Here is a 13,469-nt window from a genome sequence, read left to right as displayed (position 1 = left end):
ACGTCGAAGACCGGCAATAAAGAAAAAAAAAACTCCTGGTTCAGTGGTAACGTCTCCGTCTCACACTCCGGAGACCCTGGTTCGATTCCCACCCAGCCCATCTTGCAAGTTGTTTTTTATTCATGAAGTGCCTGCTGAGATTTATCGCTCACGGCCAACGCCGACGACACCGGCTTTTCTGCGACACGAGCTCCTTAACGCTGTCGCGTTAATAATGTCCAATTCAACGCCGCCAAGCGGTCTTCCGAGTTACGAACTCCTCGCGGGCATGCGGGCGCGTTGAGACGCTTGGCGCGTTTTCATTTGACCTTAGCATCGCCTCCTGGCTTAACGAGGCGAAGTTAGAACGCAGGCGAGAGCTATAACGGACAAGGAACGCTCGGAAAAAAAAATGTCACCGAAGGGACTATGATGCTTTCGCATTGCCACGCAAGTTTAAGGGTCTCTGCCAATTTCCTTTTTCGTTGTACTGCCGCAGAATTCCGCTTGATTGTTGTACAGGCGCCCCACAGCACTTGTTCTTTGTTTTGATTTGAAGGTTTTATACGCTGTATGAGAACACGTGGTGTTTCACCATGCCGATGTGGGTCAAATACTATTGCATACATATACTATTGCAGACGTACTATTGCAGAAACAGAAAGCACGGTGGCTTCTACATAAGCTCAATGGTCGTTAAATCACGCTGACAAGTTTTAAAGCACGCACGTACATGTACAAAATAACGAGTTACGTTGGCAAGAGTGAAGCTGTCAAACACGAGAAGCGAAATATAAGCGGCTAGACTAAACAGCCAGTCATGCCATTGGCGCAGCCGTTGATTCACATTTCGTGAATCAATGGCCTTTACTTTTTTTGAACATGTGAGTGGAACATGTGAGTGGTGCAAAAACCCTTGGTCGAGTACGAAATCAAGTGTACCAGATTGTGCATGAATACGTAATTGCTACAGGGATACTGTCACGTTGAACAACCTCTCCTCATTATTAACATTAGATCGCATCTTCTTTTCGTAATCTAGCGGCGTCATCGAAAATTGGCATATTCATTTTTCAAAAGAAAAAGAAAGTTTATAATCATTATTATTTAAATATAGGTAGTATCGACCACTACGTAACGGGAAGCAAGGAACTATGTTTCCATGACGAACCTTGGCCAATATCTCCTAGTGGGTACGTACCATATGTTGAAGGCCCAAACAACAGCAAAATACGTGTCATATGTTAAAGACAACGAGAACAAGAAGGGAGAAATTCTGGCCGGTTCATGAGCACTATTTTCTGATGCGCCAGCTTACGAATTACGCTACCTTGTGCTGCTTGAGCGGGAAGCCCTGCGATTGTGCTGCGCATTACCGAAATTTGTGGCTATTAACGTATTACATCAAGAAGTCAGGTTGACCTCAATATTGTGCAGGTTTCGTATGCTGACGGTGTAAACATTCTTAAATATGTGCGAAATCTTTATTAGAAGATTGGGAAACATATTCATTTCCTAGCCTGTATTGTTCTTCGGAGTACACTGGCCTTGGTTTTACACACCCCAGGTGGTCTTCGTACAAACATTGATTAATCCCTTTAATGTGCGTATTTGGGAGGTGCCACCTGTTTGTGGAGAGAGAGTCTACAAATCATCTACGATGACATCTACCCAAGAAATGCAAAATTTATCTCTCATAATATTTTAAATGGACTATTACAAGAACATTTAATGAATTTATCTATAAATACGGTCATTTGAACAGACGATTCACAGTGTGGAGGAAAATCTGGAATTGTCATTTTCGCTCCTTCTCCAGACTGGTCATTCTGAATCATGATTCTGAACTGCTTATCCGTATATCTGGCTGGATTTCTAGCTGTAGTGTTAGCCTTACGCAAACTAAATTCATCAATATCAACTCTAGCCATAATAACAAATTCTTTACCTTTATGTACATCGCTCACAACAAATAGTTGTATTAATCTTTTACGTACACTTCATTTTCTAGTGCCTGCCCATATAAATTTAATTAGGCTACTTTGGGTGCCTGGGCATAAGGGATTATTCGTCAACGAAATGGCTTACAGTGTCACGAGACCGGCCCTCAATGACCCTGTACTATCATTACTTCGCACGTAATGATAGTACGAAGTAATGATAGCCTACGTAACAACTGCTAGATTTAGGAGATATGCAATTGCGCTAGACTTTATGAACCCAGCGACAGCACATTTTTCAGAATATCGACACCTCCTATTCCCTTGGCACAAATTTCTTTCACATAAGAAAAACTGAAGTAATTTTTACCCGATTGCGATGTATAATACTAGTATTAAACGTTTATCGTCCCAGGGCTGGTCAGAAACCCTCCCCTGTGTGCCCAATTTGTGCACAAGACGAGACAATAGATCTTTTTTTTTTATTCTGCGGCCGTTTTCCTTTTTTTTAAAGGAAAAACATTTCAGAACCAACGTTCAGGCAACTTGGTTTATATGTTTTCATTCTAAATATTCTTTCTCAAGGAGCCTCCTCTCTTTGAAACTACCACAGTGATGTTTGCTCAGCCGTAGAGAAATTCATAGTTGTTCCAAGGTGATTCTCTTAAATTCTTCAAACATCCATTTCAACCTGACACTCTTACAAATTTTTGTATTAACAAAATCTTCCCAATTCCAGCCAAATCTCGCACAATCCCCAGCAGTGGGTACGCGCCATCGTAGAAGGCTATCCTATCCTATCCTATTCATGAGTAGAGAAGAAGTAGTGGAAGAAGAATAAGAAGAAGAAGAAGAAGAAGATCTGGCCTTGGCCGTGGAATTGTTGATTGGTCTGTTCTCTGAAAAACGGCTAGCACGCGTCGACCTGAAGAGTAGCGAGTGTTTTGACTGCAACGACCTCTTCGGCAACGGCCTGTTCCAGAAGGGCATCGCCTTCGTCACCGTGGTCAGCGTGCTAGCCGTCCATTGTCACACGCAGACATTCCCGCTCGTCGCTGGGGACGTGGACCACTGGTGTCGGATGCCCGCCGATGTCAACATGTCTATGGACGCCTGGAAGAACGCCACCGTGCCCCTGGAACCAGGTGGGCGGTTCAGCCGCTGCAGCGTCTACGACAGGCGCGGCGATCCCAACAGCACCGAAACGGTTCGTATTTCATTTATACCGGCCATCAAGGGTATCAGGCAGGCAGACCTAATGACTTCAGTGTTATTCAATACAATCTTGCAAGAAGTATTTAAGATGATAAATGTGGAATGATTAACGATAAGTATCAGTAGAGAATATCTCAGCAACTTGCTGTCCCCTTCGTTCCTAGGCCACAGGCCGGGTGTAGTGGATAAAGTGCATAGTTTATTTTCTACGGTTACATGAGAACTGATAGTGAGAACTATCAACTATCATGATAGTGCGAACTGCGATTACATGAGAGCTATAGGTGGCCAGATAATCAATTCTACGCAGGTAAGCACGCAGCTAAGTGGAATGTCTTCCACGCTCAGTACCAACAGATTACTACTGTACGTGTGCCCCAGCCTACTCGCAGACTCGCTGCCGCAACAAATAAAGATCGCTCCTGCAGGGGCACTAACAATCGGCTAACACTGGGGTTAGCAGATGGCAATGCCTTCTTCAGCAACATTAGGAAGGACTAGGTATACAAATGATTGAGGGGCTGAACGAGGAAACTCTGTGGTTGGGTCGAAGGATTAATATGATAAATAGTAAGGTATTGTTCAGTAACCCAGCAAATAAGTGGAAAATAGTAATTCATAGTAGACCTCTTGAAGCAGGACAGGAATAATTTTTACGAACGAATAGTAGTCGCAAGGGACCCAGATCATGTGAAGAAAACCACTAGAAGAGTATAAAAGAGTTAACTTGCATATACCGCAGGTATTATGAAATTATTAAAAGCTAGTTCCCGTTATGCTTAAAGATAGAAGTGTAAAATTCGAATTTCAAGGCTGTTACCGTCTTGTATTTTGGGACCCTCGCCTGTGTATTTTATACGCTATAATTAGCCTAGAATAAACTGAAGCTTAAGAATTTATAATTTATAACAGTGCTAACGCACTGCTTCAAATCTTGGAGGACAACAAAGAAACTTTGAAAAAAATTAAGGATGGCGCAGTAAGCGATAGAACGGGAAGCGGTACGTAAGGTCGAGAGAGACAAAGAAAGAAATGTGAACACGAAAGAAAACGAACTCAGCTGATATTCCTGTTGAGCTTGGGATAAAGACGTGACGCACGGCATGCCATGTGACACGCAGAACAGCTAGCCAGTCATGCATCAGAGTAACACAATTTGGCACTTCCGGCAAGGGAACGAGGTCCAGGACAGCATAGAAATGCGTGGCGTGATGAACCAAGGAAATTTCTGTCAGGTGGTGTCGACAAGCGCAATGCGCGGCGATTGGTGATCGCTTGAAAAGGCTTTCCTCCACAGTAGGATCACGGTTTGCTGGCAAAGGCCCGATGAAAGCCTTTTCTCCTCAGCCTATTTTCATTCCTGCAGTGCCGTTATCGATGGGCGTCCATCGGTGTTACTTGGGGACTCCAGCTAAACACGCTGGGCGCCTGTACCTTCATTTTTACACTTCCTGTTCCGCAGGTGTAGGCAAAACTAGGCGATGTCGGAACGGTGTGGTTCTCGTGAATGTTCGATAGATAAACCAAACCTTTAGACACTAACGAGAGCACATTTATTTCTTTGGGAATTTACTTGTCTCTTTAAGTTCGTTTGAATGTTGCTGTGGCGTGATATCTAGACTTCTCATCAACAATCGGTGTTTCAAGTTGTCTGATGGTTCGTGGGGACTGAAAATCAAATATAAAATAACGAAAGACGTGCAATGTGAACGGATGTAATACAAATGCGTCAAATGATGTTCAGCGATGGCGTTGAGAGACTTCGCAAATGAGATCCCTAATGCAAATAAAAAAAAATTCGTCACTATATATAGTAAAGTTTTGTTGTCATGGTTGCCTGAACGAGTTTATTCCAAAGGTGTCATAAAGAAGTGCTAACTGCAGAAAGTGATTTAAACATTACATTCCTATAGTGCAACGTTGGTGCGCGCCCTGAAGTTTATGACAAAATTGCGAGCAACTAGATACGAAGCCTAACAAGATAGCGAAGGACATTTATGCTGCTGAAGGATGTATTTATCAGATAGGAGAACAAGGAGACGTAAGCGACAAGGAAGGTGGTAACTTTCAACTGATTCATCGCACACAGCGAGTATGTACACCAAACATCCTATTTGCAGTCGCAACAATTAATGCATGCCGCCACAATCGTTTATCCGGAAGCTGGTTAGTAGTTGTGCAACTAGATTTCTTTTTTACGGAACACTCATTACTCTACGTGCAATATTGGTTTCTGTCCTTCGCAGAATTTTAACCTTACGGAAACACGTATCGCATGTGTAGCTTTCCTATTTATTTATTTACTTACTATTTTATTTATTTATTTTATTTATTTATTTAGCAATACTGCTGACTCCAGTGGGAGTCATTGCAGAGTGGGTAGCAAACGATCATGACACGTCTCTCAAACAGAGAGCGGAAAAGAAAATGAAAAATGATTACATATATACAATATGTGTGCGTAAAAAAAGAAAGAAAAAAAAAGAACGCGTACAATGACCGATCAGTTGGTAATAAATTTTTCAAAACTTTTGATGTCTTCCGTTTCAGCTGCGCGCGAACCTAAGTCATTCTACTCTATTATCGTTCGCGGGATGAAGGAATACTGAAACACATTATTTTTTGGCTGAAAGGGAACTACTGAAAGACTATGGCGCCTTCTAGTAGCATAACCTGTAGATAAATGCACATAGATGTGTCACTTTTTAAGTGCCCTTTAATGATTTTAAACATAAAGCATTTTATTCCTCTCTGAGGTGTGCTCTATACCAGCTTTTGCCATCAATCCCGAAACCGATACTCTGCCATAGCGATTAAAAATAAATATCGCCGCTTTATTTCGAAATCTTTCTAATCTGTTGATATGAACCTAAGTAGAAAGGTCCCAAATAATATTAGCGTACTCAAGAATAGGTAAAATAAGAGCCTTGTATGCTGTAAGCTTTGTTTTTCATGAGGAATTGCGAAGGGAACGTTTCATGTAATGCAGCTCCGACATTGCCTGGTTAGTGAGTTGGGTTTTGTGATTGTTACAACGTAGATTATTGCAAATATGAAGACATAGATATCCATGATGCATGACAAGTGATAGTATGCTGTCATCCAGTATGTAGTCAAATAACACACGCACCTTATTTGTTACAGAGATGACAACGCTACTACAGGCATTTGCCATGTGTGGCACCACTGAAACAACAAGTTTTCTGGATAGTTGAAGCTGATCCTCAGTCGAGTTAACAGAATATAACACACAGTCGTCTCCGTAAAGTCTGATTTTAGCATCATGTCCATCAACATTATCATATATGTACATAAGGAACAACAACGGGTCTAACACGGATTTATTAGACAAGAAGAGTTTTATAAATCTCCAAAAGTTCGCTGGAGACTCTCTAATCATCCGGCTAAGCCGGACATTATAAAAAAATGACCTTTTGTTCTCGAAGCTTATTGTTAAGTTCATGAGTCATGCTTGCAATATGATTTTGTGTAATTGTGCTATGGTGGCGTTTTCGAGAATTTTTTCGATTTGATTTGACGTTTGATTTTTCTTTTTAGGTGAATAATGTCTCTCGTGATCCAGGAATTAGACATGTTAGTTTTTTAGTTCTAAGTGGTACGAATAGTTGTATACAAGCATGAACTGTATTCTTAAACTTTAACCACAGAGAATCGACATCACACGTACCGACACTGCAAAAGAAATTGTCGTAAGAAGGTTCTAATCTGTTCAATACAGAAACATTATCAACTTTTGAGAAGTAACGAAATTATGTAGACTTAGAAGGTTTCTTTCATTTTCAAAGAAGAGAACTGTACAAATGCCGTTTTGTGACCCGATATCCCGTCAACCACATCACATTCAATGGTTCCTGGGATGTTTTTTTGGACAAAAACAAGATCAAGAACAGATTTAACCTCGGCATGAACATTCGTGTGTTCATGAACCGGTTGTCTTAGGTCAAAACGGAACGCAATGTCAATGAGTTCTTGATTATTGACAACATCGTTATTTGCGGCTGTGAAAGTGCTCCAGTCAATGCCACGCAAACTGAAATCGCCATAGAAGATCAGTTTAGTGCCACGTGACGTAATAGAAGCGATAAACGTTTTCAGCTCTTCGAACACTTTCACACCTTCACCCGGCAGTCTGTAAACGACTCCTACTATTATACATTGGCATTCAAAAAACAACTTACAAAACATGACCTCGACTCCAGGCGGCTCAACAATGGGTACAACTTTTAGGCGCTTCCTAAAAAGCAAGACTACGCCCCAACCCCTAGAATTACTATCGCGCCTCTGTACACCAAACTGGGAAGGAATAAATTCCCTGTCAAAGACACCGTCATAGAGCCATGTTTTGGTGAGCGTGATAACGTGACGTTCGTGGATTAAAGATAAGTGCTCTAAGCCAAGTCCCTTGCACACGACGCTCTTATAGTTTACATTCAAAAATTTTAGTGAAGAACAATCAGGAAGTCATCTTTTCATATTGTTAACACGACAGTCTTATCATTAGTGGACTCATCTAAGGCGTACAAAGTCTCATTGACTGATATCTTGTCGTGAAAAAGTCTCACCCGATCATTGCGCTCTCAGTTTCCACTGGTATACTCCCACGATTTTTTTTCTTATGCTCCGTACTTTTAGCGAGTAGTCTTCTGTCGCATACATATCTGAATTATTTAGTTTGCCACGATTCTTTAGAATAAGGAGTTTTACCCTGTAATCGAGCAACATAAGAATAATGGGCCTTGTTTTATTTGGACGTTTCAGTCCAATAATGTGACATCTTTCAATATACCAGCTATATTAACTTCAAGCGTCTCTTGAAAAATATGTTTGTGACACTCTCATACAATGACGCCAATGTTTCGTCTGCAGTCTCGCGAACCGTGAATAATAAAGTTATTTCTCCTGCTACGACTTCCAAGGTCGTCAACTTTATCAGCAATAAATTCTGCACTTTTCTCTACCTTCATTACTTCAGATTCGACAGATACCACTTGCTCATGAACACCAGTCATTCGCGTGACCGATGCCTATAAAGAATCCAGTCTGTCCTTGTATTGTACTAACGATTCCCGTAAACTTGTTTGTGTTGCGCTGAAGTCGTTCATGCGACGAATAATTTCGTTTTGACCTTCGAGAACTTGAAGTAGTAGATCATGATCACTTAAACGCTCCTCTTTTACACTGTGTAATTGCCCTACCTGCTTGTCGTCATCAGGCCCTGGATTCTGTTCTACGTCACCACACGTTTGCGACATATAAAAAAGAAGCACAGAGAACAAGAAAGTACACTATTTAGCTTCCATGGGCAAAGCAGCATAAGAAGAAAAGCATCATTACTCAAAAACATTTAGCACCACTAAGGTAACTAACCTGCACGAAGAAAAAGACAGGCTTCTTCAGCATCGTTGCAGAAACGCCGCCGCCTTGCCCGCTGAAGACGCACGGTGATGGCGGCAGGTTTAAATGTTCTGGGCCAGATGACGTCACATGGAAGATGGCGATAAAGTCGATGCTTAGAGCACACAGGGGCACTCGGCTGCTCAATGAAACTGCAGTAGTTCCTGCCGGCGGCATTGTTGTCCCCATCGGCAAGGAAGAAGAACGAATCTATGGCCTGGTAAAGACAGTGGCCTGATGCAGATGCATGTGGGGCTACAGCTGTAGTCAAAACCTGCAAGAGGAAAAAGACAGACTTGTTCAGCATCGTTGCAGACACGCTGCCGCCTTGCCCACTCCACAACAAAGCAAATGTTATGGTATAGTCATCTGGGAGAGTTGATCAAAATTCAAGTTAGCGGATGCTTTGCGTTGCATTCACGTCATGAAGACAAGAGTGTTTTATTGTATTTGAAGTTTAGCGTCGGTATCACGTCCCTAAATTCAACGGGATTCGTCATGTGTAAGGTAAAATTTCTATTACTTACTCGCAGCACATTCAAAGTAAAGCTTAACATGTTTTTCCTCTTTACCTGACGGACCTGTATGAATGAGCCGTACGCATGGTCACGTAGGGAGGGTATCTGGCTGGCTGGCTAACGTCCGTAAAGTGAACAAATACAGATGACGACGCTGCAAGGTTTCGTATGGGGGAAGTATTTGGGCTGGCTAACGTCCGTAAAGTGAACGAAAACCTAACGAACCCTAGTACGGCGCAGAAGAAAGAAAGAACGCGTGATTTCACCGCGTGCCGCACCTGCGCAGTGTGGGTGTGCACCCGCACTGGCCGCCGTTTCTGCCGGCTGCGTCTCGCTGCCGTTTGCTATCAATATAACGACGTGGCAGTTGTGGCGGGAAAACACAGGGATGTGCGCCGTAGTAGGCGCCGCGGTGTGTAAGAACCGGACTGTGCATAGCAGAGGTTCGAGTTTCACCGGGGTGAATTCCAAATTCAAGAGAATGTTTCTGGACGCTCAATTTGGCCATAGTTGCTCGGTCTGTGATTGTCAGCTTCGCTGGGTAATCTGCGGCCATATAAATGGTTCGACCCAAAATTTTTCTTTCTTTCTTTTGCAACCATATCAATTTGTGGTTTTATGTCCATGTATGCATAATAGGTGTGAGAATGATGAGGGAGCTAGTGGGCGAATATAGCACTAGGGAGGACAATTATTGTGAGGGAATGTCTTTGTTGAAGCTTAATGGGCCTTCCTAATTTGGTTGCCCCGAGTAGGATATAGCCCCGCTGACTCTTGGAATTTTTTGCCGGTCTCACACGACACTTAAGCCTGAAAAATATTGTGGACTGGACGACGATTGGAGCTTGCTACCTTCAGATTCGAGGTACGGTGGTCGACCTCTGCTTCACGCTGCCATCGTTTATTTAGTACGTTTATCTAGTTCAATAACTCACAGGGGTCCCTGATCATGAGAACAAAATTTACAGATGAAAAAAAAATGGGTTGGAGTACATAGAGCAGGCATTACCAAATATTGACGGGAAGCTTACCACTATCGTTGAAAGGAAAAGTGTACAATCGTTGCATTCTACCTGTGCTAACATATGGGACACAAACATTGAGCTTAACAGAGAAGATCGAGAACAAGTTAAGGACCATAAAAGAGCGATGGAACGAAAACTGTTAAGCGCAACGGTAACAGACAGGAAAAGAGCGCTGTGGACCAGAGAGCAAACGGCGATAGCCGATATTCTAGCTGACACTAGGATAAAAGAATGTAGCTTGGCTGGCCATGCAATGTGTAGGGCAGACAACAGATGGACCATTATAGTTAGTAGAACGGGTGTGAAGAAAAGGGACGCGCATTTGGGGACGGCAGAAAATTAGGTGGGGTGATGAAATAAGGAAATCTGCAGGCGCAAGTTGGAATCAGCTAGCGCAAGTTGGAATCAGCTAGCGCAAGACAGGAGTAATTGGAGGTCCTTTCGTCCTCAAGTGGAAATAAAAATAGGCTGCCGCCGCCGATAGTAATGATGATGATGATGATGATGATGAATATTAAAATTCGTATGTGCGCCTGTTGCCGGCAGCCGCAGATCCAACGCTCCTGATGATGGTTCAACAGATTTTGGAATAAATAGGAGATTCTTTTGTGTTCCACTATAAGCGCGTTCGGAAAAAACAGCTTTGCAAAATATGTTTTATGGTCGCCGAAAAAAAGCAACCTCACCCGCAGTAGTCATCTTTAAAGAACCTTCAACAATGGTAATGAGGGACAGCCGGTTTCGATAAGGCATCCAAGTGTTAGAGCATTGTAATTTACAATATACAGTACCTTCAGTGCCGCAGCGTCTGCTATATGTCATAGTCACCGCTGCAAGAAAAGTGGAAGGATTTCGCAATGACACCAACTCTTGAGTTGATCTTTCGTTTCCATTGAACAAACTGGTTCATGTTGAACAGCATTGCAGTGACCTGCTTATAGGCTCCGGTTAGACTTAATACTGCCGTGACGTGAAATCTATTCGCGTGTGCAGGTCCTGTGTCTCGAGTGGGACTACGACCCGGAAAGAGCGGACGAGACCCTAGTGAGCCGCTGGAACTTGGTGTGCCACAGGCGCCCCCTAGTCGGCGTTGCCAACGCTGTCTACAGCGCAGGCGCTCTGGTCGCCATGTTTGGGGCGGCTTACACGGCCGAGCACATTGGGCGCAAGCTGGTCGTCCTGTCATCCACCACCGCCTTGCTTGCCGGAACCGTAGGGATCACTTTCGCAGACACTTATGCAATGTACGTGACGACGCGGTTCGTCAATTCGGCAGCCGTGACCACCGTCGCCGTTATCTCAGTCATCCTCCTGATGGAAGTATCGCCAGACGACCGCAGAGTACTGTATTCCAGCGTTTCTGTGGGCGTGGGACTGACGCTTGCCGACCTTTTGTTCGACACGCTAAAGCAAGTGCACATGAGCTGGCGTCTGCTGCAAGCTTCCGTGTTGGTGCCGACTGTGCTGGTAGCAAGCGCCTTCTTTCTGGTCGAGGAGTCTCCGCGATGGCTAGTCTTCAAGCGCGACCTCAAGACAGCCGAAGCCGTGATGTTAGCGGCCGCGAAGACCAATGGCTTCTCCCTTCCCACCACGGCGGCCATGATGGTGAAGATCAAGAACGAGATAGTCAGGAACCAGGAAGCGTTGCAGGCACAATCGCCATTGCCTCGCGATTTCGATGTCCAACACAGCGTGTTCATCATGACCGTGTGCTACATGTCTGTAACATTCGCCTTCTATACTGTCCTGAAATCATCGGCGCTAAAGGGCGATGCCTGGGCACGCTGGAACGCTTTGGTCATCCAAGCTTTATGCTACTATTTGATGACATGGGCGATCAGGCGGTTCACTCGGCGGCGGGTGGTCACCGCCTATTTTTTGGCGCTGGGCGGGTTCGGTCTCTTCATGAGCGCCAGCGTAGACGTAGCTCTTGCACCCTCACTAGTTAGCCAGCTATGCTATGCCGCTGCCAGAGGTTGCGTTTTCGTGGCGTTGACCGTGAATTGGCGCTACGCCACGGAACTATTTCCAACACCGTTGCGCAGTGTGGCGCTATGCTGGATCTTTGCGTGCGGTCGAGTATGCGCTGTGGTGGCATCTGTACTATCCGCCCTCCATGACGTCGGCACGGAGGACATCGAACTGGTCGTTATGGCTGCCTTAGCCTTCGCCTCAGCCATGGCGTTCCAGTACCTTCCGGAGGACTCTGACACAGTATCTGTCAGTAGGACGTCAGCTCTGAGGTGCATCAAAGGGTCAAGCGCGGAAAAGCTAGACATGAACTACATGAAGATGTCTCTACAACCTACGCAATATGCGAGAATGACGACGGCTCGCATGCAGAAACGCATCCAATCTCCCAGCACCCCATCGTGGTCTCCGAGACCTTGCACCCAGTCCGGATCTACAAGCCCTGCAGCATCGGCAGGTTCAAAAACTCCTACGACGAGTGTTTCAACAGCTCTAAAATAGCGCAGACACTACGTTGCTGGATCTTGCCGTCAACCTTCTTTCTTTTTTACTGCGCGGGGTCGACACACAGGAAAGAGTGGCCGCGCTTTGTTTTCCTGTGCGCGTTTATATGCACATTGTTTAGAAGTGTGGGATTTGAAAAATTAGGTTCAGAAATTGTAGCGTTTAGCGGCTGTTGTTTCCACTGTTACGTGAGCTGAAGCCAGCAACGGGTTCTTTTCTTTTTGATCGCACAGGCCACATTCATGACTTAAGAAGGTCTTCCACGCCTGCTTGTGGCGCTTAGCAGACCGTAAGTTTGGTGCAACAGTTTTTTTTGAGAAACAACTTTGGGGCTACTAGAATCACATGTTGACTTCTTCACTGCAGTAAGGCAAGTTAGATGTATCGCCGCTTTCTTTTAAAATTTTTGTTTTATTGTGGCGACGTGCGAACATCGCTTTAGGTGATCTAACAACGTACACGAGGAGAATATGCAGTACGGATCGTTGATGCCGTTGGCTGTAAAGCCATGCATGTCTCTTGAATCGAATAGTCCACGGCTAGTATTTTACATCGCAGTAATTGTCGCTGTAAATTTGCGACGTCTGTGCGCAGGCAAGCGACAAGTAAAACGAATTGAATCTGCAAGATCAAACGCATGCTTCGTTAGATGTGTTCTCCTAAGCTTTAAGAGGTAAACGATAGCTATTTGTTGTCTTTTTCGATTCTCTTCCCAGTAGGCTTCGCTAATGTCGACACGTTTGATTTGTCATTGGCACTTTTCTGAAGGTCCAAAGGTCACAACCTTTGATGACTAGACTGTTGCATTGCACCTTTGAGAGAGTACAGTGAAAATGCCGTGTTCGCAACTTATTTGGCAGCTTCAAGTTGCAACGCGTCTGAGAAGGCGAGAGCTAACTCCC

General features: G+C 44.2%; 1 protein-coding gene across 1 annotated transcript; it reads left to right on the top strand.

Annotated features, from left to right (window-relative positions):
* The first annotated feature begins 2,780 nt into the window (after window positions 1–2,780).
* Window positions 2,781–13,469, top strand: LOC142577831 (solute carrier family 22 member 6-B-like). The gene is made up of 2 exons (XM_075687277.1): window positions 2,781–3,126; window positions 11,086–13,469. Exons 1-2 carry the CDS (start codon window positions 3,001–3,003, stop codon window positions 12,562–12,564), a joined length of 1,605 nt encoding a protein of 534 aa, XP_075543392.1. The 5' UTR covers window positions 2,781–3,000; the 3' UTR covers window positions 12,565–13,469.

The sequence above is a fragment of the Dermacentor variabilis genome, chromosome 4, assembly GCF_050947875.1.
Source record: "Dermacentor variabilis isolate Ectoservices chromosome 4, ASM5094787v1, whole genome shotgun sequence".
Lineage (NCBI taxonomy): Eukaryota > Metazoa > Arthropoda > Arachnida > Ixodida > Ixodidae > Dermacentor > Dermacentor variabilis.
This window is presented reverse-complemented; position numbering and strand designations above follow the sequence as displayed.